At 41.0% G+C, this 25417-nt stretch overlaps 4 protein-coding genes and 2 long non-coding RNA genes across 10 annotated transcripts; 2 read left to right on the top strand and 4 right to left on the bottom strand.

Moving 5' to 3' along the window:
• Window positions 1-7: 7 nt before the first annotated feature.
• LOC120356859 (putative aldehyde dehydrogenase family 7 member A1 homolog) lies at window positions 8-3283 on the top strand. Its single transcript, XM_039455837.1, has 9 exons — window positions 8-367; window positions 528-744; window positions 1170-1357; window positions 1436-1635; window positions 1714-1829; window positions 1893-2021; window positions 2083-2192; window positions 2307-2567; window positions 2676-3283. The coding sequence occupies exons 1-9, from the start codon at window positions 179-181 to the stop codon at window positions 2886-2888; spliced, it is 1623 nt and encodes a 540-aa protein (XP_039311771.1). The 5' UTR covers window positions 8-178; the 3' UTR covers window positions 2889-3283.
• On the bottom strand, window positions 730-1955 carry LOC120359173. The gene is made up of 2 exons (XR_005576003.1): window positions 1719-1955; window positions 730-1618 (listed from the first exon to the last, which is right to left on the bottom strand). It is a non-coding gene; the product is annotated as an uncharacterized LOC120359173 (long non-coding RNA).
• LOC120359172 (rRNA N6-adenosine-methyltransferase METTL5-like) lies at window positions 2903-4503 on the bottom strand. 2 transcript variants are annotated; one of them, XM_039455839.1, is made up of 4 exons: window positions 4268-4503; window positions 4018-4142; window positions 3289-3952; window positions 2903-3218 (listed from the first exon to the last, which is right to left on the bottom strand). In XM_039455839.1, the coding sequence occupies exons 3-4, from the start codon at window positions 3626-3628 to the stop codon at window positions 2923-2925; spliced, it is 636 nt and encodes a 211-aa protein (XP_039311773.1). In that variant the 5' UTR covers window positions 3629-3952; window positions 4018-4142; window positions 4268-4503; the 3' UTR covers window positions 2903-2922. The 2 variants fall into 2 exon arrangements, with proteins under 2 accessions (XP_039311773.1, XP_039311772.1); XM_039455838.1 differs by having other exon boundaries at window positions 4231-4503.
• Window positions 3800-4258, bottom strand: LOC120359099 (SOSS complex subunit C homolog). The gene is made up of 3 exons (XM_039455417.1): window positions 4231-4258; window positions 4018-4142; window positions 3800-3952 (listed from the first exon to the last, which is right to left on the bottom strand). Exons 1-3 carry the CDS (start codon window positions 4256-4258, stop codon window positions 3800-3802), a joined length of 306 nt encoding a protein of 101 aa, XP_039311351.1.
• A 1483-nt stretch (window positions 4504-5986) lies between the features above and the next one.
• LOC105195437 lies at window positions 5987-8190 on the bottom strand. The gene is made up of 3 exons (XR_850701.3): window positions 7801-8190; window positions 7013-7345; window positions 5987-6213 (listed from the first exon to the last, which is right to left on the bottom strand). It is a non-coding gene; the product is annotated as an uncharacterized LOC105195437 (long non-coding RNA).
• Window positions 8191-8313: 123 nt separating this feature from the next.
• LOC105195438 (lissencephaly-1 homolog) lies at window positions 8314-24960 on the top strand. Of its 4 annotated transcripts, none has more exons than XM_011160824.3 (7): window positions 8314-8460; window positions 14642-14786; window positions 20572-20725; window positions 20845-21051; window positions 21158-21568; window positions 21655-22003; window positions 22130-24956. In XM_011160824.3, the coding sequence occupies exons 2-7, from the start codon at window positions 14749-14751 to the stop codon at window positions 22201-22203; spliced, it is 1233 nt and encodes a 410-aa protein (XP_011159126.1). In that variant the 5' UTR covers window positions 8314-8460; window positions 14642-14748; the 3' UTR covers window positions 22204-24956. The 4 variants fall into 4 exon arrangements, with proteins under 4 accessions (XP_011159126.1, XP_011159127.1, XP_039312050.1 ...); XM_011160825.3 differs by lacking the exon at window positions 8314-8460 and adding an exon at window positions 8591-8705 and having other exon boundaries at window positions 22130-24960; XM_039456116.1 differs by lacking the exon at window positions 8314-8460 and adding an exon at window positions 10318-10337 and having other exon boundaries at window positions 22130-24960.
• Window positions 24961-25417: the final 457 nt, after the last annotated feature.

The following is a 25417-nucleotide window of genomic DNA, read 5'->3' on the forward strand; positions in this document are numbered from 1 at the left end:
TATGATTAGAAAATTATGCGTTTTATCGCAAAGTTGCAATACAGTAACTTGTTTGTAATTAGTGTTGTGTTCAGATACGGCGCTGAGATATCTTCTTATCGCTTTTCTTCTTTCCCTCTCTTCTCTCGATAAATGCCTTTTCGACGATAACCCAAGCTATTTATTGACTTCATGCTCGATGGCTCAACTAGTCAATAAGGAGCGACTGACAATGTCACGTTTATTGTTGAGAAAAAGTCGCAACGTTTCCCAATTCCAGATGACGAGACACTTAGTGACTGATCCAAAGTATGGATTTTTAAAACAATTAGGTATCAATATCGAAAATCCTGGTCTCTACGACGGAAAGTGGGGTGGATCTGGCAAGGTATGTAATGTTGATTTAGTCTTATCAAGATAGATAATGGTACATTGTGAATGCTAAGAAAAAATTTTAAATCACATAACAGCACGGCGAAACGTTAGGTGATAGGATACACCGCAAATAAATAATTATATAAAATTAATAGAATTGACATAAAATATAGTTGGTAGAGTCGATATCGCCGGCGACCGGCAAAGTGATAGCGAAGGTCCGCGAGTCCACACCGCAAGAAGCTTGCAATGCTGTAACGGAAGCACGTAAAGCGTGGCCAAAATGGGCATCTATTCCGATGCCAGCCAGGGGCGATATCGTACGTCAGATTGGGGATGAGCTCAGGAAAAATTTGGAGCCATTAGGACGCTTAGTATCCTTGGAAATGGGTAAACTTATTATTTCAAGCATTGAGATTTTACTCTCTGTAACAGCCTGTATAGTTACAGTATATCAAAATATCTAAGTAATTATTTAGAGATAGGGACCATTGCAATTACGAAAATTATGCATAGAAGCTTTATTGTAGACAATTTCAAGAGCTTTATTTTTTATTTAATCTTTTTTTTGTAAAATAAATATTTTTTAAAATAATTAAAAAAAAATTTTAATTTTTACCAACTTTTTATAATTATAACTTTTTAACGAAGAGTGAGCTACGACTATAAAACTTGTTGGAGGTTACTCCGGGTTATGCGCTTGATAACATATGTCAAGGTCAAAATTATTGGAGGATGGTCCCTATCTTTAAATAATTACCAATGTCTATAGTGTAGATCCGTTTGTAATTAACGTAGAGTGCATCATGCCGTAGGAAAGATATTGCCGGAGGGTATAGGCGAGGTCCAGGAGTTCATCGACATATGCGATTACGCAGTCGGCTTGTCGCGGACGTTATCCGGTACTGTATTCCCGTCGGAGAGAAAGAGCCACACGCTCTTAGAGACGTGGAATCCCTTAGGCGTAGTTGGTGTTATCTCCGCGTTCAATTTTCCCATAGCGGTAAATATAATTTTTAGAGAATCTTGCGATCACTCCTCGTCTTCAGAGCTTGTAATTCACCGATCGTCGTGTCTTAAGGTATACGGCTGGAACAGTGCTATCGCTTTGGTTTGTGGTAACACCATCGTCTGGAAAGAGGCGTCAAGTACACCTCTAGTAGCTATCGCGACCACCAGGATAATGGCGAGTGTCTTGGAACGTAATGGTATCCCAGGCTCCGTTGCATCCTTGATCACAGGTGGACCGGATATCGGGGAGACTCTGGTGAACGACAAACGGTTAGTTCTGATTTAGATTTATTACATTATTGTCCTACATGTCGTGTTGAGAATAGATGACAACGTTTGTCGTATTAGGGTACCTCTCGTTTCGTTCACTGGAAGCACGAACGTAGGAAGACAAGTAGCTCTCAAGGTTCAGCAAAGATTTGGAAGATCTCTGCTGGAGCTTGGCGGTAACAATGCATTAATAGGTGCGTATCTCCTTATATCAATTCTGCTTGTGCTGTGTATAACACATTCTCCTTTGTCAACAGTCGCAGAGGATGCCGATTTAGAAATGGCAGTGAGGGCAGCGGTCTTTTCATGCGTTGGGACAGCTGGACAAAGGTGTACCACCACCAGGAGATTAATATTGCACAAGAAAATAAAGGACGAATTCCTAGGTGAGTGTAAATATAAATAAGGAAACATTTAGTCTATCATATGTTACATAGAAATTTTTAGGGAAACTGAAAACGGCATATAAGAGCATATTAGAAAGAGTCGGAGACCCGTTGGATGACGGTGTCCTATACGGACCGATGCACAATCAAGCAGCGGTCGATGCATACAAGGTATATGCATCATTTTTTTTTAAGCAAAGTACCACATTGATTAAAAATTCATTCGCTCCTTTAATACGTACAGGAAAAAGAACCTTTTGATTAATCCAACGCTTTTCACTGCAGGCTGCAATTCAGAAGGCTGTGGAAGCCGGTGGCACGATAGAATTCGGTGGAAAGCAAATAGAGCGACCCGGTTTTTATGTTGAGCCGACGATCATCTCGGGTTTACCCGCTGGTGCAGAGGTGGTACAACAGGAAACTTTCGCCCCAATCGTTTACATCCTAGAGGCAAACTCTTTTGAGGAAGCTATCGATCTTAACAACGGCGTGGAGCAAGGACTGAGCAGTAGTCTCTTTACTAGAAGTATCCAAAATGTATTTCAGGTAAATATATACCTAGTATGTTGTGCTAATAAGTGCGTTGCAACGCCATATAAACTGATTTACGCAACATATTTGAGCTCATTTATCAAATGTTTATTTGTCACACAGTGGATCGGTCCACACGGATCAGATTGCGGAATAGTTAACGTCAACATCGGCACCAGCGGCGCCGAGATAGGCGGTGCGTTTGGTGGTGAAAAGGCCACAGGCGGAGGTCGCGAGAGTGGAAGCGACGCCTGGAAACACTATATGCGGCGTGGCACCGTTACGGTCAATTATGGAAACGAGCTACCTCTGGCTCAAGGCATCAAGTTCGAATAAATTAAACATGTGTATTTTTTTTTTCTTCAAAAAATCAGCGCTTTAATTCAAATCGTATAAAATCCACCTGAATATCGACGGACGCTTTTCTGTGAAATTTGTAAGCCTTTGGCAAGTCATATCTGAGTTCGGCTATCACCGTTCCTGTCGCACCAAGCTGCGTCGCCTTCGATAAGACATAATCCCGCGTGCTGCTTTTATGCAGAGAATAAACCGCATTGGACGAAAGCCTGATTGCCATCTCCAAAAACTTCATGTCGATGCCGGCATTGTTTTTGGTGCCGAAAGGTGGATTCATTATAACAGTATCAAAGTATTTTTCAAATTTTCCTGTAACGTAAACACTCTACATATTTTGTAATCTGTAATAAATATGAAATATTTATATACATATAGATACCTGGTAAATATTGTAGTACGTCGCACTGCACAATCTCGACGAAGAGTTCTATGTCACTGCAATTTCTGTAATGAATATCAACTGCGTCAGAATCTATCTCAAATCCAACTACATATTCAGCACCAAGCATTTTGGCGCCCAATGACAATGTGCCACATCCAGAGCCTAAATCTGCCACGCTTTTATCTTTTATATCGTCAAAGTGCGTCTGTGCAGTGTACAACAAATGCGACGCGATATGTGCACTGGTGGCATATTGCTCAAGCGAGACTTTTGGATTTTCAAACACGTCCAATTGCTGCAGATATTCCTCTAATTGACGAAGTCGAAGTCCAGCCATTATTTACTTAAAGGCAGTCAACTGTGATTCTTCTACAGAGAATCTTACTGCAACAAATATCTATATAAAAAGGTGATTTAATTCCTTGACAAATAAAATTCTTGTTACTGATATATGATCCTTAATAACACTGAATTGCTTATATACATCTGCACATTCAGTACAGGCGATTTATTTATTGTCAAATCTAGGCAGAACTGGTAATATCAGATTTCCAAAGGAAGAATCCTGGGTAACAAAGTAACCAAACGAAGCGGCATGTGCATTGTGCAATGCTGCTCTTTGGGAGGCACTCATCGCTATACCATCGTTAGACTGTCCACTCTGTAAAAACACATCAATAACATTAAGCGAAACAAAAAAACACCTCGACTATTATTGACACTTGCTATATTTGATGCAGAGCCAGTTGACGAGACTCCCAGCGACGTGTTTAAGCTTGGCGCAACCCCTTGCTTCAGTAACATCTGCTTTTTCAGCTGCAGCTCCTCCAAGATTTTTCTATTCTGCAATTCTATAAATTAAACAAAATTAGGGATTTGAAATGGAAATGAATGTGCAAAATACAAGACAAGAGGGTATTGCATTCCCATTAAAATTACCTCTGGAGTTTGGTTGTGAAAAAGCCATCAAACTTACATAAATAGTTCAATATTATTCAAATCCACGACGCGACGCCGTGCGTATAAGTTGTGTTTATTAAGTATTAAACTTCTTTACTTCCTTCTGACCAGTGGATTCCCGATTGCAAATCGAAGTACCACGTGATCCAATTTTTATCGTCGAACTTCCAAGCTTCTATCGTAATACTATTTAAATTTATTAAACTTAACCTTCTCAGGTCTGAGAAATAAATTGATCTTTTGCATTCATGATTTTGTTTCGAAGCGCCTCTATGTCTGTAGAATGTGAACCTTTGAACTACATAGCCAAAGTTTTGGCAACAGGTTATCTACGATTTTGTGGTTCTCTTCCAAAAATAAGGAAGAGATTGGTAGATACAAAGATAAACAATCAATCTATCAGACGTTTTTGTCTATCTAATGTACATACATACTTCGCGACTATAGTTAATAATTTTTAATTTAACATTGTTAATTTTAAATGATTTAAGGATTAACTAGTTTTTTTTTAAACACAAACTTTATTTATAACTTTTTTTCTAGTTAAAAATTTATATAAAAGAAAAATACATTTCTACATAAAAGCAATATATCTTTATTATTTTATGTAACTTAATTTAAAAATAAAATAATAATAATTATTTTTTAAAGTTAAATTACTCAAAACAATTATATCATCAAACAAATTTATTTTGAGCAGTTTAACTTTAAAACATTATAAATTTTTAAATCTAATAGAAGGATATTTTTCAAGACGGACTTTTAATTTATTTAATTTTAATTTTGAATTGAGTTAATTTTTGGTTCATGTAACTTTTAACGTTAAGCCATTAATCATTTATTTATAAGCCATTAATTTTAACTTAATTTAGTTTAAAAAATCAAGTGATAATAGCGTTTCGCACCGGTCCAATATCTCGGACAGAGAGAATTGACTAATCGCATTTTAACAATTCGACCAACTGATTAATGCGATTGATCAATTCTCTCTATCTGAAATTTTGGATCGACTGATTTCTAACATTGTAAAACCTAAAATTTGAATTTATCGTTTCAACCAGTTGCTTCAATGGTTGGTTGTAGCCATTCTTCTTTTAATTTTTCAATTGCCTTTTAGCGAATTCGGTCGGATGCGCTAGTATGCACTAGTGCATATTAAAGCCGTTGTACATTGATCTAGTAAAAATAAACTGCAAATATCTCGACTGGCAAAATTTTTAATACTTGTATCTTATCAAATAACATAAAAGAGAAAATTTTATAATTTAATCTGTTTATATATTTATACTGACAATGAACACACATCTTACATCAATTCATGTACGTTGACTTTAATGTGCACCAGTGCACACTGTGCAGTCCAACCAAATTCGCTATTTATTTGTTTAATTTCATTACTCTTTTTTTTGACAAATTCAGTCAAGTTTTAATAGTAGCTTGTATTTCTTCATATTTCCGCAGATATTCCCGCAATATCTAAAAATATAAGCAAAATATTTGATTTCTGCATTGTATCAATAAGTGACAGTGTGCTAAAAAATAATTATATTTTCCATCATGCCATGCGATGATGCTTTTAAATTAGCAAAAAGAATTATGAAACCTTATTCTAGTACAAACTGGATATATAAAAAGAAAAATTTCAATTATCGACTTTTTAGAGCACGAAGGAGTCAAAAATGCTTTGAAAATTTTTACAAATAAATGGAGAATATTTCACACAGCTATCAGTATGTACCAGAAACCGCTGATTTAATTGTAACAGCCTCAATTTGTCTATACAATTATATATATATTGAAAGAAACAACGCAGTGAATATCACGAAAAATAATTTGTATAAAATATTGTATTGTGTACAAAGTTTATTTTTCCTAAATTTTACTGTTATCAATTGATTGAACAGATAGATATGCCATCCTGCTTTAACGCTTTGCACTCGTGCTCCTTGTAGTAGGGATCACCTATAAATTTAAATAACATAATTATATTCAGATACAGTATTTTTAATCACTGCGTAGAAAAATAAAAAAAAAAGTTTTTCCCAGAAAAATACAATAAAAAAAAAACAATTACAATAATAAGATAATAGTATTAATCTTAATTTTATGGAAAACAGAATTGAAGTAAAAATCCCCAGTTTTTTTTTTTCATTTCTTTTTTGAAAAATATGGAAATATTTTATGATAATGACAGTGGATTATGTTACTATGATCTCGTGTTATTAAATGAAAACAAAAAAATCTTAAAATCATTAATGCAGAGAACAAAGTTGGGCATTATTCAAATAATGTTATTTAGATGATTATTTCAATAAAATTTTATTTGTTATTTGCATTATTCATTATTCATATTATTATTATTCATTATTTGCATTATTTTTTATTCACATCATTTTTATTTGTATTATTTTCTATTCACATAATTCTTTCTTTATCATTATCTGCTTATTAAATTTCTTTTCTTATTGTTATTATTATATCTAATAAAAGACTAAAACAAGTGAAACTTTGATAATAGCTCCATATTCTCACTGTATTTTTACCAGCTTTATATGGCCATTTGAAGAGTGCGAATAAATTTATAGAAATGCCACAAAAGTCAGTTTATTTTCACTTTTAATTTAAAGATACGTTTATGGTTATTGTTATTAAAAACATAATAAAATAATTACTAAAATAAAATTATAATATCAAATAGTAATTCAATTATCTCAAACAATGCAAGACAATAGACATAGATTTTAGGGAAAATTCTCGATACCTTTTGAATTCCTTATGTTCCAGATATTCTTGACTTCTTGATTTTTTTTAACACGTGCGAATAGCGTTTAAGAATTTCCCCACTTAATTGTATTAACTGAACTCTGCAAGACATTGTCAATTTCTTATCGTTTTTGTATGCATCATGATTCGTACAAGCATTTGTTTGTATTGCTTTAGCAATGATAAATGGCTCTTCGGAAGAATCGTCATCCTCTGTATCACACAGTATCGAAAGATTTCTTCGCATCTCTTTAACTTTTTTTCTTCGTTCCAACTCAGATGGTAAAACATATTTTTTCATTCTTAAAACTTAATTCTCTTGCTACCCTTTCTGAAACAAAAGATTCATTCCACATGTATATCTTCTCTCTTTCTGTCTGCTCGTATTTGAAGTATTTGTGTATATGTTGTAAGCAAATAGTTATTTTAGAAAAATAGTATCTGAGTATAGGCAAATACTATCTGTCTAGTCAAATTATAGCTGCTTAGGTAAATAGACAAATGATATTTGCCTAGGAAAATAGCATTTGAACACAAATGAACGGGCAAAAGTTATTTGACCAGGCAGATATTATAGTATTTGTCTAGATACTATTTTCCTAAAATAATTATTTGTCTACGACATATCTTTTCCTGAGTAAGTAAAGAAAAGTTATGATACAAGTTTAAAAAGTTTTATGGCAAATAGTTTACTGTTAACAACTGTTTAATAGATTGAAGGCGCTATAATAAATCCAATATAGAAATTTTTAAGAGAAAAAAACAAACAATAAGACAAAGATATACCTGAATATTAAACTTGGTTGTGAATTCTTGGACAGTTACAGCACTTTCAATAATATTAATGCAAACTGATGACTGAACATTCAAGGTGCTCCGGCGAGAATCCCGAATATCCCGATTGACCTTTCCAATATCACGCACAATTCGATCTAGCGAAGCATCTCCACGGCACGTGCTTTTGGCGCGCTCCGCGCGCGTTTTGCGCTGGGGATGTATGAGGGCGGTAGTTTCTCTCAATAAACAAAAGCCCGAAGATTCTATTGCGCGATTTTTCGCCATCTACACACGGTCGGCGGAACTACGTATCAAATTTCTCACCAACGATAGATCGGCATTGCTCGAATCAGCTCGAACGTGCTCGAACGCGTCTCGAGATTCGATAAAATATCACTAGAGGTCGTCAGAGTTTTCGCTCACGCAGTTCGAGATTCGGCGAAATTCCGCCGATGGGCGCTCGCGTCGCTCGAACGGCGAAACTCGACAGCGGTGGCGCGCATGCGTCGGAAGTGCGCAGACGCCACCTCGCGGGGGCCAGTCCGATCGCAGAAGTGATCCGAGGTGTTCACCGATAGTTGGCGGTCGTCCCGGTTTTCACGCGATAAATTCTCGTCGTCGCTCACGAACCAGGCGATCCCACGGCTACTGCTGCTCCGTGAAACAGACGTGAGTAATCCGCGAGGAAGACGATTACGGGCGGCGGAAGGTGCGAAGGAGTATCCCGGGGGCGCGAAATCTCGAGGGGGCGTCGAAAGCGGGGCCGGTGGCGAGAGAGAAGCGGCGGTGGCGGCGGTGGCAGCGACGGTGGTGGCGGCGACGGTGGCGGCGGTCGCGCACACGGACGGCTGACGGGTTCTGGCAAAATGGCCGTACGCGATCTACAACAAACGGTCGTCCCGCGACGGCGTTCGGTACGTCTGGACCGTCGTTACGAGAATCGGCGTCGATAGTCGCGAGCACGCGCGCGCGCGCGCGCGAAATCGATGTCAACGTTTTCGTCTTCGCGACGCTCTAAACACCGTTGTTGTTATCATCATAATCATCATCATCGTCGTCATCGTCGTCGTAGTCGCGACGTTTCGGGGATATTTTCCAGAACACGAGATTGTCTCGCTCAAGAGTGAGAGAGAACACAAGAGAGAGAGAGAGAGAGACACGTCCGGACCCGTCACTCGCGGACAACGTATACGCGCGTCGCACGTCACCAAACGCGAATTGATTTTCTCCGCGGACTGGCCTCGGCGCCGTGATCACCGCCGTCTGTGCGTCGCAGTAACCTCCTCCGAGAGAGATGTCTCTCGGGGAGGCGACGGCATCGCAGCATCCTCGTTTCATTCGCGGACGGGGTCGAGCTACTTTGATCGACGACTCTGATAATGCGCGATCAGCTGTCAACGCGATTCCGCTCTCTCTCTTTTTTCTCTCTCTCTCTCTCTCTCTCTCTCTCTCTCTCTCTCTCTCGATTGAGGACGCGCGGAGCGAGCCCGAGACCTCGAGCTCCGCGTCATCGATCGCCAATTCATCATTCGTTTTTATCGCGTTAATTCGCGATATGGCTGTCTCTCTCCCTCTTTCTTTTCTGTCGAAAGGGATGTCGTAGTCGAGCTGTCTGTTCTCTGGTTCGCGGTATCCCGTGCATTAGATATTCGCGTGCTAGAGATAAAGCGACGCGACGGCGCGGTTTTCTCTCACGGCCTTGAGGCGGTAACCAACGCATTAGCGCGATCGGAGCACCTGCCGTGATTTCGCAGGGAGGAGCGCGCGGTCGATACCTGCTCGGTGAAGCCGGTCAACGTTTCCTTAAGCTGATCGTTTAAGCTGACCCTCCGCGCGACATCGGCGCTCCCAGCGTCACCGACAGTCGCATTGTTTGTCACACGTCTAATCACCCGTCTACGCTCGGGAGTGACACATCGCGGCGTACGCCGACTTTGCAGGTGCAAAGTCACTCCCTCGCGCGATCGATTCTCCTCTTGGAGAATCGTCGGGTGTAAAAAAATTCCTCTCGGCACCTCTCTCGCTTCCGCGTTCTGGCCCGGTTGGCCGAGAGGTCTTGCGCCTGATTGCGCGGCAACGATTCGCGTCCCCTCCGTCGGATTCTTGATAAGTGAATCGTCACAGACTCGACGATTGAGATCGCGATGAGTCCCGCGGATAAGAGACCCGACGGCCCAGATATCGCGCGAATTTCGCGCGTTAATTATCTTAATCTCCCTCCTTCTCTCTCTAGCTTTGCGTATTCCCTCTCTCTCTCCCTTTCTCGAATTTGTTTTAACTTATCTGCGCGATTGGAAGTAGCTTTCTAACGGTCGCAAAGTAGACCACCGTAGGTTTTATCGATGAATCACGCGATCTTCGTGCGATCGAGTTTTACAACGAATTTTTTGTTAGACTGCCGTAGATACCCTGGGACTCGTCTGTGAGAACCACCGATCGTCGCGTGGTTCAGGTAGATTCGTTCCTCCCGTCGTCAGCGCTCTCGACCGGTTGACACCGGCGTTTAACATGCGAGTCGATTAATCGGCAGGAGCACGGGGCCGCAGGTAGATATCCCGTAGCGCGAGGTCAGGAAAGTCGGCAGTCACTCACCTGGACCGACGATCCCGGAAACGTAACTGTGATGGAGCGAACGTGCCGGCGAATCGGAGGATCGATCGCCGACGGTCTATAGAAGAGGAGAGCGATTGTCCGCGATAAGAATTTACGACACCGCCTCGTGGATTAGCCTCGTCTCGTTATATTGAGATCTTTAGTGAAGATTTTAAGCTGGGGCTAAACGTTTGCACAAAGCTAGAGAGGTAGAAGTCGTTACGACAGACTCGCCCGTGGGATCGGAAAATCAGAGTTATACCAAGATTGAGGAAAACAAAGATGTCTTTAATTTAGTTAACCCAATGCTGAATTAAGGGAACACTCGAAAAATGTTTTCCCGATGTAAGTAGATTGCTAGGTGTCTCAACAAAAGTTTGTCGCTGTTTCTTGTATCTGCTAAAATATTGTTTGTCACACATGGAACTTGTGTGGCAGCAACATTTTAGCAATTCTTCTAGAAAATTTAGGATTTATTATCAATTCTCCAAAGTTTATAAAGAGTGTGATTAGCCTTAACATGAACAGGTGCCACAGAAAATATTTTTTTTTTTTTAATTTTACAAACAGTTCGGGTATAAATTCTGTCTCTGTTATGTAGATTGATTAAGTTCCATACATATGCGACATCACGATATTTGCTAATCGTTTATTTACCTTGATTAATTTTTTGCAGCCGAAAAATCGTGATTGCACTTGCAAGACCATTTTCTTCAATGAATGGTCGGCGACTTTTATCGGTGATTTCTCAAATCACCAGTACAAATTTGTGCTGTCCACGGGAAGCATTTGCAGCGCAGGAAAATGATGGTTGTGGATAGATCTCTTATTTTTAGAGCCCATGAGAGGGCCTTGACCGCCTAGGGTTGAATGGCGCGAAGCGCCGAAAGGAATTCCCGCTACTCGCCGCACGGTAACACGCATTACCGTGCCGTTCGCAGCAAGGACATCGTAAATTATGTATCTCCTCCGCTTGTACACGATACTTTCAACTTTTCGCGGCAAGTGGCAGCCGTGTGCATTTACGCGCGGCGGCCAAGATCCAGTTTCTCGAGCGGCGTGTCGGTGCTTCTCGGCGACTAGTATCGTTCCATTCATATTTCGAGCGAGAGGTCTTACGTTTATCGCTCTTTCCTCGTTCGGCCATGTACGTTCTTCATTTCCTATTCTATTATCTTCTACACTTCTCTACGTCTCGCTCCGTTATTCATTGTGTACACGGAAAGAAAAATTTTACTGAAATACACTGGCAGAAAGAATTTCTAAATTTTAATAAATATTTATTCGAATTGTACCAATACAATATTTGCTTATGGTACATAAATATATACTTTATATAAAAAAAATTGTTCTTAAATTAAATTAGTGGTTCCAGTACTAAACAAATATGTATTTGTATTTAGTAAATATTTTATCACTGTAATACTATTCGAATAAATATTTATTAAAATTTAGTAATTTTTTCCTCAGTATACAGATCTGAAAATAATTATGTTGAGATATTTAAAGAATTGTATCGAATGTTTAACTTGGTCTCTGGAATGTCAAAACTGTTTGCAGCGACATTATCATACTTGGGCGTCCTGCATAATCATTTTGATAGCCCAACATAAATTATTTTTTGACCTGTGTCTACACTAAGAAAAAATATTTGTTGAAAAAACTGAAATATTTAGTCCAACACACGCAAACATTCAATTGATTATCAATTATTAGTTTTACAAAATAAAGTATAGTTTAATTATGTCAACTATTCACATTTGTTAATCAACAATTAACTTAACCAATTCAATATTTATTGATCGTATCAATAAAAAAAAAATGGTTTTGCAAGTACAGCCACAATCTTTTAGCTGTAAAAAATTAATCAAGGTAAATAAATGACTAGCAAATATTGTGATATCGCATATGTTTGGTACTTAATCAATTTAAATAACAGAGACAGAATTTATACCTGAACTGTTCGTAAAATTAAACAAAGATTTTTTTTTCTATGGCACCTGTTCATGTTAAGGCATATCACATTTGTTATAAAATTTGTATAATTGATAATAAATCCTAAATTTTCTAGGATTGCTAAAATGTTGCCACTATAAGTTGCTACTATATGTGACAAACAATATTATAGCAGATACAAGAAATAGCGATAAATTTTTGTTGGAACACCTAGAAATCTACTTACATCAGGAAAACATTTTTTCGAGTGATTGAACCAAGTATTTTAGTTTTTCGATCAAAATTTTTTTTTTTTGGTTTAGCTAAATTTGCAGATGCTCTAATAAAATTGTTGTTCCGTTCATGTTTAAGCCTCGATAAATGGACCCTGGTTTCGTCCGCGCCGTCCTGTGACCTTCCTCCACGCGAGTAGTCCCAATCATGCACGTCGGGGCTGTTTAACGACTTCACGTTACGAGGCGGCGTTACGAGGTGGAAAGAGGCCGTTATGAATATTTAAATGCACCGCAAAGGCGAAAATATACGCGACTGTCGGAGTGGGCGTGCTGTGCCGTGCCGGTTTATCGATCACGGCGCATCGCGGCGATAACCATCGCGCGTCGTGGAAGCTAGCGTCGCGACGCGACGCGACGCTGCGCCGTCGCTGCGCCGCGCACCGCGTGCGCCTTTACGACTGTCAAGGTCCTTCCTCCTGCGATCGTTCCCTCGTTTGGACTCGCGTTTCCAACTTGCATACCATTATCTCATTCCTTAAAAGACACAACCGGTACTTGAAAAAAAATTATGCTGCATCACTATCAGTTATTAATGCAGCAGGCAAGTTGAGTCATAGAATCAATATATCTTCTATAAATACTCTATTAATCATATTATCTGCGGCCCTGTCTTCATTTTACATGTTGTCAATGCGAATTGATACGTACGCAAGTATTTGTTATCTCGAATGATTTTCGAATGGCGAAGAACGCTCACGTTGCACGGTTACAGTACACCTCCCGTGTAAATTACAGGCAATTTGCCTCAAGTTTTTTTTTTTTCAAATACTCGAATCGGTCGAATTACACAGCTTTCTCTACCTGCGTATCGATTTTCGTTTCGCAACTCGGCAGCAGGAAATTGCGTATTTAATTTTCTACGTTCACGCGAGAGGGTAATGAACAGCGTTCGGAACGCGATTTAACGCAGGCAACGTAAAAGTGGTATCATTTTCTCGGCGTTAATTTAAAATTGTCCACGCGCACCACCTTCGATTTTCCAGGTAAAGCCGACCGCGGCGTATACTCCCAACCGTTGATTATCGCCACGTCAGCCCGACGTCGTGATTTCGAGCTTCACTTTTCAAGCCGCCTTTCCCTTTCGTGCGACGCGCGGTGAAAAGTGCTATCGATCCGCGGCGAAATCGCGCCGCACCGAGTCCAAGCTCGGCCGCGAAAAAGCGGCCGCTTTTCGTCGCGAAAGCTCCGAGCAAAGGTGATTCCCAGCGAGGTAGGTAGGCAGGCGAGCGAGCGAGCGAGCGTGCGCGACCCGCGCCGCGTGGGTTTCTCTCCCGCGACACGATGGAAAGTGAAATAAACCACGACATTGATTTCAGGCGTATCAGGCGCGCGTTATGCTAGCTCGTGGAAACAACGTTGGGCACGGTCCGGTTCTCATCTCGCACCAGATCGCCGCCGTTTAGCTTCTTTCTCCGCGATAGGCGTAGAAAAATATGACTGCTGCTAACGCGGCAGGAGAGAAACGGATAAATAATAAGAAAAATATGCCTCGCGCGTCTTCTCCGAAGTAATTTTATATGCAGAAAAGATGAACGTTAACTGCAAAGTGTCGCGTGATGTGTCATCTTCGTTTCTGTTGACACATTGAATGAGGCAATTTGTAGCAAATTTTTTTTTAACAAAATTATTTCAAGGGAAACGAGAGAAATGCATATATATGTTATATATATTATATATACAAGGATATATGCAAATAATATATATAAATAAATATATTTTTGTATATTTATAATCAATTAAAAAAAATTATATAAATTTAATATGTATAATTTTAAATCGAATATCCGATATATAAAATTATTTATTTATATATTTATTTACATATATCTTCATGTTTATGTATATGTAAAATATTTATAAGATACATATGAAGAGATATATTTTATATATTGTGATTTAAAATTACATATACTAATTTTTTTTATTTAAGTTTCAACGCACGCTCTATAGAACGTGTATAAAAGTGAATTATGAATATGTAAATATGTGAGATAATTAAAACTGATGTGTGCAACTTTTTGTTACAGGCAATATCGATGGCGGAGCACTGAGATCATTGAGAGGTGACTGGAAGATCTAGTCGCGCTCCACAGAATCACCATCGAGGTATCCAGCCAGGTCACACACAAGGATCATGAAAATGGTGCTGTCTCAACGTCAGAGGGAGGAGTTGTAAGTTAACCCACTGCATATGTATAAAATGCTTCGTGGGACTCCTGGTTTGCATGTTTTCGATGACGATGTTTATACGCTTAACGGCTTCCCTCAATCTCTTCCCTACGAGTTACGAGCGTTTCTCTCTCTCTCTCTCTCTCTCTCTCTCTCTCTCTCTCTCTCTCTCTCTCTGTGTGTGAGTTGGGGTTGATACACGCAAACGCGCGTATAGTCCGGGAACGGATCAATCGAGGAAATACGGAAAGGTTTCCCTCCCTAACTCGTATCACCTACGCTGCAAAGTTCTCGCTCACAATAACAGTTACAATCTTCTCTATATTTTCTGAGGAATAGAGCGTCATTCATGAAACGAGCTGTTAAGGAGTCTTCAAATCCTCTTTATACTCGACTTGAATTTATTGACCTCGTTTTTCTGCTATTAAAAATTTTGCATACTTTCATTAGAAAACGCAACACATTCTAGGTGTATCGCAATATTCGCAATCCACCGAGCTACCTTGGCATCGTTAATTGGCATTGAGCATTGAGCCTTAATGGGCTAACTGTGTAATTGGTTCGCTATATTTTGCATAATCGTGGGCGCATGGAGGTGTGAGAGCGGCATGGGAGTCGCTCTTGAATTTTCTCATGCCACGGAGAAAAGTTGGGAGGCTCGGGCGTGGATGAGTCACTCGCGGGCATATAACGATCTCCGAGAGTGTCGAGAAGCGGCTCTTCAGCTGTCGCATGCATTCTCGCTCCGCGTCGTGAGACTGCGCTTCCTGTTCGAGCGCTGTCGCGCGTGTATGTACACACGCGGGAGAATCGAACGTCGCCAAACGTTCCCATTATCTCGCCACGTTCCGATTCGTGCTTATCTTTCAATGGAACGGCATGGTTTTTACGTCACCGGTCATTACTCCCCTCGTCCCCAATGTCCTACATCCCTACGACGATATTGAGGCGATCGAATGTGGCATTCCTTCCGGACAGGACTTGACGTCTCGAAGAGTATTTATCTGAAACGATTTCGATAAGTGGACAACTCCGTTTCAGATTATCCCAAATACCGAATCCAGTCCAACGACTGGAATTCCTCGATAGCTAGGTTCTTCTTCCTTCCTTTCTTTCTTTCTTTTTTTTTTCACGGCTTAAACATTGGAAAACCTTATTCGTAATGAACGAGGGACTATTCTCGGACTGTGCTCTTCCATTATTCAAGTAAAACTGTTTATAATTAATTCCTTGGAGGGTTTCGCTTCGCTCGCCTCGAGCGAGGCCCGCATGCGACACGGCAGCGCGACGTCAAACGGGGACACCGTCGGCATCGATCGTATCCTCGATCTATGCCGACTAATTCCTATGACGCAAAATCGCTCGTCGATCGGTCGGACACACGGGGGGAGCGAGGCGGCGAGGCATGTCCGGGCATGTCCGGGGAACGGCGGGTGAGGATGTCTGTCGAGCACGCGCGTACGGCGGGATCGATACCTCGCGCAGAATGAGTCGGCGACGGCGAACCCTTGGAATGAAGCGTCATAGGAAGGGGATGAGAGCTGGCTCTCCGTCTGAGGGAGAGGGCTCTCATCGATTAGCACAGGTGTACCTTGGCGCATCCATGTTGCTTTCCTTCTAAGAAGTGCCTTCCGGCCCTCAGGGCCGATGCACACGTGTGTAATTCTTAGCGAGTGGATGATGCATGGCAAAACGCTCCCTTCGGCCTGCGACTTTCACTTCCGGGCTTTCCGTAAACTGATACAGAGGGTTGAATGGAAGGGCGATTAGTATTTTTAATAGGGAAATCGCTCTCGACCTTATCTGTGGGTTTGCCATCCAGATAGTCGATATTCTAATAAATAAATATAAATTGACTCTTGACACAGATGCATACGCTGAGAAAAATCATCTGATTATGTTAACAAAATTTGTATGATTGAGCGAAACCAAGCGGAATTTCTGATTATTATAACAAGACTTTGGTCAGTATTGTACAATCAAAATTTGATAAATTTGATAGATTTTACTATAATCTGGTAATTCCTACAAGAGATTTCTGATTCGTCCGTTTTTGAACAGACTTGTTGTTTAAATTTACCAAATTTCTAAATGGTGCAACAAGACTTTTTCCAGTGCATACACACATACGTGTAACTGAGAGGGTTTGAAGTCAGAAAATGCTGGGAGACGAACCCTAGGGTTCTAATCTGCATCGCACATACATGCACATACACAAGTATGAGGTGTAAATTCCATCGTGCAATCTACTCGCAGTTTATCCCTCGGATAACTTAATCATTTAATGCCCAAGGTATATGAATTTATCAGAGGAAGTGTCGAAAATGCATGATTCACTTGAAAGTGGAATAACTCGCTGAAAACAAACCGTAAGATAAATTTCTATATACAAATTTGAATGGGAGACTTTAATAAGCTTTAAGATGACTGGTAAAAGTTTTTTACAACATTGTGTGTGTGTGTGTGTGTGTGTGTGTGTGTGTGTGTGTGTGTGTGTGTGTGTGTGTTTGTGTGTGTGTGTGTCGCGTCCATGCACGAGTTCAAAGTTCAGTAATTTTCAACATTTTTTCACGTTTATGTACAAATCATCTATTGAAAGGAAATGGTTTGCAGCTCAAACGGTTCAATGTACCTTATAGCTGAAGGCTTTGATCTTCAAAACGCTTTTTTAGGTTTCCTTCTACGACTATTTCCCGCGACGTTATGTAAGTTTTGATATTGGGTATTTTTTTGCACGATTAAAAGTAATCCCCTAATTTTGTCGCGTAGTGCATATACACACATTTCTCTGATATAATACATCTACCTTTTTGTATCGAGAGATTGTTGCAAAACATTTATAAAATTTCTACATACAATAAACGTGCGAATGATAATAATTTTATTTATAAAGCGTTTGTGAATTTTAATCTGATATATACTATGCAGTTGCAGATAAGGAAAGTCAGTTCGACGTAGCCGCGTGCTTACTCGTGAAGTTTAAACGCGATAGATAACGGCGAGGCGATTTCACGCTGATGTCAGCGTCTGTTTTATGCGCTAAGGGCCAGACGGAATGAATTACTCCGTATTCACCTTTACCGAGGAGCCAAGGATAGCGTCTCAGGATAATCGCTCTTCGATCTGCGCCTCAATCTGCATTCCTGCGGCGAGCCGAAACACAACGTGTCTCGCACAATTCATCGTGCACTCGCCGCGGAGAGCGAAAGAGAGGAAGAGGAGGAGGAGGGAAAGGAAAGAATTTCGCGGCTCTGAAGTTCTATTGTACCGTTACCGCTCGCCGTCTATCCCTCCGATCTTTGTATACGAGAGCACCTCTCGAAACGCGGCGTCGTATCGCCGGTAGCAATCTCGACCTCTTCCTCGGCTCTATCTTTAATTTATGCGACGAACGATGAGAGGAGGGATGATCGGAGAGTTTAATTTCGATTACTGCAGGTGTTTCATCGCATTCGTTGTGCTCGTGTGTCTGAATGCGGCGCAAATGACGTGCCTGTCAGCATCCAATTTCCGCAAAACGTTTTGTTTGTCCTCCTTAATGCTCCGAGGACATCATCTGCGCTAAAGCGGATGTATTCTTTTTTTTTTCTCTTTTTCGCTGCGAGCGTCAACGTCCCTGCTAGAGAATTCTTCGCCAACGAGCGACACAAGTGCATTCTCATTCCTGGCGCGGCTATAAGAAGTTCGCGTAGGACATCACGCGAATGGACCGTGTATCCTCGTGCGCGATCAGAGAGAAGTAATCGCAAAAGGGAACGTCTCTACCGTAATAATGCCATTTGCAGCTATTGGTACCGAGAGTAAATTTCCCAAGCCGACGGCGATGAATGTTCTCTGGAGCGGTGAACGTTCCCCGGAATAAATTAAAACCATGACGTTCGTTGGCGATGAATTTCGAATGCCTCAGGCTTTCCTCATGGTTGCCCGCGTACGATCCCCTGGGGCACGCACCTGTACGGAACAACTTGCGCGATACGCCGTTACAATGCTTTCGTATGCATAGAATATATCTCTTTCTCTTTCTCTCTTTTCCTCTTTCTCAGATGTGTGAGCCATTGTCGCGAGAGCGCGTCCGTCGTATCTCCTGGCATTTTCCCGTGCTCTCGCGCGAACCTGACGCGCGGGTGTCGGATGACGGGGGTCGCCTTCCGCAATCACAGACACAATGATGCCCTACCTGCCTGACTCGAAACATTTTTTTCCTCTTTTGTACTTCCTAAGGCAGAGTGCGCGCGCGCCCACACACCTGCCATGCCTCCAGGATGTGTCCTGCGTGAGCAAATGCAGAATTTCTCACACCGTTAAGTACCCCCATGGATTTACCTCTGTCATTATCCACGTTGGCCTCCACTTAATTTTCCACGAATTAGTGCGTAATTAGCTGCATGGATCACGATATCCGTTGAAGCCCACGTTACAACATTCTAAGTTGATTGTACATCGAAAGTAATTAGCAATGAATAAATCTCACGAGCTGCAAATAATTTTTCGAGAGAGAGAGAGAGAGAGAGAGAGAGAGAGAGAGATTGAGCGTTTATTATTGCCCTAGGGTAAGCTCTCTAAGGACAAACAATTAACATAGATACAAAGCAAAATAAAATAATAAAAGAAAGACAAAAAGATAGAATAAATATTAAAATAAAAAGAGAGAGATTATTGACACGTCTAGATTCTTTTTTTTATGCTTGTTGTTAAAATTATCTTTCGCTTTTGGAACTTTTTCACTTTTCTAAACATTTGATATCCGTGTCACATGCGGGTTTACGCACAAGTTATCATTTGTACAAACTTCTAATTTGCCTCGGTATCAGCTGACGACAGATAAGCCTGGTCGATTTGTTTTTACACTAACTTTTACCTAACTTTTGAGTTTATACAGTCAGTACTACGCCGCATTTAAAATACGTTATTAAAATACGTTATTTAAATTTTTCTGCGTCGTTATTCGTCGAGATAAAATTTTATGCATATTATGCATATTTTTTTTGCCTTTGTAACGTCCAATTCAACACGTGGTACACACATGCGCATATCGAGTGAGTCATTTTTATTATCAGCGTGCTGTGTCTCTCAGCGAATCTTGACTCGCGCTATGAAATCCGAATGACGTTTTTCCATTCATTAAAACGAATGTTCGAATCAGCATACGTTACGGCGAAGGCGAATAGCGGAAGTAGTCAGCACGTGGGTTAGCTTTCTGCTTCAGGACAAAGTGCCATTGTGTTGTTTTCCATTTTTTTTTCGGTTAGGCGTCCAGCGCGTCGCTCCTACGCGCCACGCGTTAGCCGTAAAACGGAGATAGTGAGGCACCGCGAGCGATAATTTACCATCACGTGGAGTAGTCAGGTGCAGATAGAGACGAACGGCCGACTCGAAGGCCTTTCACCCTGGCACAAGTTTGCCCGACTTTCAATCTCTTTCCCACGTATTCAACCTGCCTTGCGGCCTCCCCCTTCCCCGTCTATTGTGTCGGATCGCGGGTACGGCATTTTATCTTTATCTCCGCGTCATAAACAGGCGGCTGTGGCCGACGCCAACGCGGAACAATTGGCGATTAAAGCTATCACCTAACACACGCGTCTTTTTCCCTTTATCCTCTCTAGGCCCCTTGCCTTGCGGTACCCTGCGAGAAAATGTACGAATAAGCGAACAAGCAAGTTTGAAGAAAATCATTGTCTAAAATCTCTTGAATGTTATTTATTGGAAATTAATAAAGAGATAAAGATAATAGCAATTTTTTTCTGTTGAGTTTCTGCGTATGTCTTAAAAAACGAATCGATTCTTTCAGAAATAAGGCGATCGCGGATTACCTTAGCACGAACGGCTATCAAGATGCACTGGAGGCATTTAAGAAAGAAGCCGATATGCCGGGAGAGGTGGAGAGGAAGTACGGAGGCCTCTTGGAGAAGAAGTGGACCTCGGTCATACGGTTGCAAAAGAAGGTAGAGCCTTCCATTTCCTTCTTTTCAATTCGCGATATTTTCTCTCGACTCTCGATTCTATAACGTTGCGTCCGCAGAACAATTCAATGATATCCTTGTTACGCACTATCGTATCGTAGGTAATGGAATTGGAGTCTAAACTCTCCGAGGCGGAGAAGGAGTTCATAGAAGGTGCGCCAACGCGTGGCAAGAGATCGCCGTCCGAATGGATACCGAGGCCGCCAGAGAAGTTCTGTCTATCCGGACATAGAGCCCCTATTAATAGAGTTATTTTTCACCCGGTTTTTAGTCTTATAGTATCCGCCAGCGAAGATGCTACCATTAAGGTGAGAACGATCTGCAAGTGGACTAACGATTGCTCGTTGGGTCCGCAAGTATCAAATGGATCGACTAAAGACACAATTTTTCAATACTTGTCCTCTATCCTTCAAGGTATGGGACTTTGAAAGCGGCGACTTCGAGAGAACGTTGAAGGGCCACACTGACAGCGTGCAGGATATCGCATTCGACACCTCGGGCAAGCTGCTCGCCTCCTGCAGTGCAGACATGTCCATCAAGCTGTGGGATTTCCATCAGTCGTTCGCTTGCGTCAAGACCATGCACGGTCACGATCACAATGTCAACTCGGTTGCGTTTATGCCGCAGGGTGATTTCGTAGTAAGCGCCTCCAGGGATAAGACCATCAAGATCTGGGAAGTGGCAACGGGCTACTGTGTGAAAACACTTACGGGACACAGGGAATGGGTGAGAATGGCGCGAGTCAGCCCGTGTGGTGAACTCATTGCCAGCTGCTCGAACGATCAGACTGTTCGAGTGTGGCACGTTGCGACGAAGGAGACGAAGGTAATGTCAATCAGTCCTCTTCTCGTCCCTCCAAGATCAATTCGTATGTAATTCATTTGTAACGCAAAGTCATTCGGAATTGTCAGGTCGAGTTCAGGGAACATGAACATGTGGTAGAATGCATCGCATGGGCACCGGACAACGCGAGGGCGTCGATCAACGCGGCTGCCGGAGCGGACAACAAGGGCGCGCACGAAGGGCCCTTCCTCGCTTCCGGCTCACGGGACAAGATGATCCGCGTGTGGGACGTCGGCGCCGGAGTGTGCCTCTTCACTCTCGTCGGACACGACAATTGGGTGCGATGCATCGTCTTCCATCCTGGCGGCAAGTTTATCGTCAGCGCGTCCGACGATAAAACGCTGCGAGTCTGGGACACGCGCAATAAGCGAGTGATGAAGACCCTCGAAGCGCACCTTCACTTCTGCACTTCTGTCGGTTCGTACATTTTCTTTTCACTCCTCTTTCCGATTGACGCAGTGTTTCTCTGATTTCATTGAATTACCAGACGAACGGATTGCGTTCATTTATTCGTCGTACGTATATTCGATTCCTTTACTGCAGATTTCCACAAGAACCATCCTTACGTGGTCACCGGGAGCGTCGATCAAACGGTGAAGATTTGGGAGTGCCGCTAGTCACCGAATTTTAGATTTTCCGTCAGACGTCGTGTGCGGAAGCGAACGGAAGTATAAAACGAGAGAAAAGACGAACGCGCATCCATTTTTATGGAATCGGCCGAAAGAGTAAGCTGCTACAAAAGCTATCGTACATATGCTATTAATATTAATATTATTATTATACATAAACACACATAAACACGTATGGTTAAGAACTCTTTAATTAATTTATAAAATAAAGTATAATTAGTAATTATATTATAAAATACATCGTTTTACGGCAATGAACTGCACTATTCGAGGAGAGTGAATCGAAGAGAAACGGTCATGAGGATCAAACGATCGAGAGGACGCTCCCACGAGTTCTCATTACGGATTACCTACGGGACGTGGGGTCACTCTAATGCCATATACAATTACAAGAGTTATATTCCTTTAGGCAGTTGTGCAATTGTAGTAGGCATTATTCTGTACATATAACGTGTCTTTACTCGCAGCGCGAAAATTCGATGTCGTTGACGGGTATAACTCGCCTTTGATTTAGGGGATCTATTCTGTGACTCCTGACGACAGTTTCAGTATTGTTACGTTGTCATTGCGCATCTTTTTATCATATAAAATACCTGCGCAACGGCAGAGTTACAATAACAATACCGATATTGCCGTCAATACTTGCAGAGTAGGTCTTACTCTTACTCTCTTCGCCTGCTTATGCAATGTATCCGTTAAAGTATTAGTTACCAGCTGATCGTACACATACACATACACACACGTACACGCGCGCGCGCGCAAAGAGAAAAGATCGTCCTCGATTATGACCTTGCGTAAGAACGCGTCGAATCTCTTTAACTTTCTGTCAGCAGTGGCGAAAATTTCGGCTGTGGCGTCATCACCGCGCAACTACGATGGTAACTAATTCATTGTCACTTAAATATCCGCGCGCTCTCCTCGAGAGTTCTTGAGAGAACGAAAGATGTTGCTCCTTCTTTACTCATATATATAAATATATATATAAGCATATTATACACAGACACATACATACATACACACACATAATAATGTATAGACGCGCAGTATCTTTGTATCATACAAAGTATCGAGTGTTAATGATCATCTAATGTCGGCTCACGTGTATGCCCTGAGTTGTTATCACATTGCCGCATTAATAAAACATTTGTTTCTTTTGTGGGACACGTAACGTAACGTCGCAAGTAATATAAACCAGATGACAATGATATAAACGAAAATAGTACGACAATGCGAATAATGCTCTCGACAAGCGAATGTATTGTTACACGTCTATGCGTAGATCGGATCCTCTTGAAACGGCGTGCCCCTTTGGAAATTCAATGGATTTACATATGTTTATGTACAATCGAATATCATAGTTGGAAAGATGCCAATCAAAATTGACCTACGGCTAACGTGTGTACATGTGCATCGATTGAAATATATTATTATTCATTTCTGAATGAGGCGCGCACGGATTGAGAATTGGGGTAATCGCTCGACGAGATTCAAAGAACGTCCGGAATGTAAATTGGAACGATAGAAAATGCTCACTACACGCTTGGCGTTTTACAATCACCATGCATTAACAGCAACAACGTTATACAATGGGCAGCCGAATCTAGAGAATGCGACGATTGAAATTTGAGCGTTCGAGTAGAGCCGATGGAAGAGGAGAGCGACTCGTGAGGCGTAACGTGTGAAAGTTTTAGAAGCGCATAGTTCATTGCGTGGGTTCCAAGAGAGAAGGTGGTACTAGTTGTATCTTTTAGTTCTAACTGGTATTAGTGGTAACGCAGACATTACGTAGACGGTAGATGGAAGATAAGGGAATAAATCTCGGAGAGAACACGAAGTTCACGATTGATCGACACACATACACGGACACACACACACACACACACACACACACACACACACACACAGACAGACAGACATAGATAAACGAGGCAAAGCGTCCGATTTTTCAGGCATATGATAAGAAGGGACATTCGCACACGTGTATAAAACGTGTAATCTGCAAGAAAGAGGAAATCAGTAATTGATAATCGCTTAATTAAGAATGATTTTTTTCCAACACGGTACACTTAATTACTTGACTGCTACCTTCTCCTATTGTTTATTCAGCCGAGTATAAGACAAGAAATTCCCCACCCGAGAAGAAATACCCCCTCAATTAATATGTGGTACTAAATTATTTTGGTGAATAATAAACAGAGTTGTCACAGAGTCGTGTGAGATCGTTATATGTTACAAGTCAAATCATCACACACCTATACGATTCGCATCGTTCTCGGAATGACATATAATTTCCTTTTCTACGTTTACAGGTCTCATAATTAATCCGAGTTGTCCGAGTTACGCGTCTAGGAGCGCGCGGACGATTCCGTTGTATCCTCTAGAGTTTCCGTAGTCTCGATCAAAGCATTAGGTTTAAGGATCCCTCCCTCCTTTGCAGTACATATTATTCGACATGTGCATGACAGTATTTTATATAGTACAATAGAACAGAGAGAGTTAGTAAAACGTAGCATTGTAAGCGAGACGCATACCAAACACCCATTGTGCGTGTTTATACGTAGATGATGTAATAAGAAAAAAAAGAGAAAAAAAATTAAGAAAAAAACAACACGAAAAATTATGTTGTAGCGTCGTCCGTCATAAGATTCGTCGCGTTGGCTTGTGTGACTCGCTTTCTGCTTGGGAAATTAATGATACCAACAAGTAGATTTACAATAAAGTATTCTTCGTCATTTGTGATACACAGGACTGGCGGACGTTTATTGTGATCCTGAAATTTGCTACACGTGGTTCCTTGTAGGAAAATAATTTTAACTAGTTTCATGTAATTTTATAGAGCAAAATTGTAGATAGTAGTTATCGACTTCTTTACTTTGATTCTTATGTTAGTCTTTCTTTTATCAAAACCATGGTGTAGGTATTCTTACACCATGATCAAAACTATAATTTTAAATTTAATGACGTGAGAAGAGATTGTTTAAGACATTCTCTGCGTGTCAAAAGAAGAATTAACGTGAGTTTAATCAAATGAATATAAAAGTACCTTTTATTAATATTAATAAAATTAATAATCATAATATTAACATTATAATTATAATATTGATAATATAAAATTAGAATGTTAATAAAAAGTAATATTAGTATAGTATTAATGAAGAATTAACATAAGCCTAGACTACGAATTTTAAAAAATGTTGCTTGT

The sequence above is a fragment of the Solenopsis invicta genome, chromosome 12, assembly GCF_016802725.1.
Source record: "Solenopsis invicta isolate M01_SB chromosome 12, UNIL_Sinv_3.0, whole genome shotgun sequence".
Lineage (NCBI taxonomy): Eukaryota > Metazoa > Arthropoda > Insecta > Hymenoptera > Formicidae > Solenopsis > Solenopsis invicta.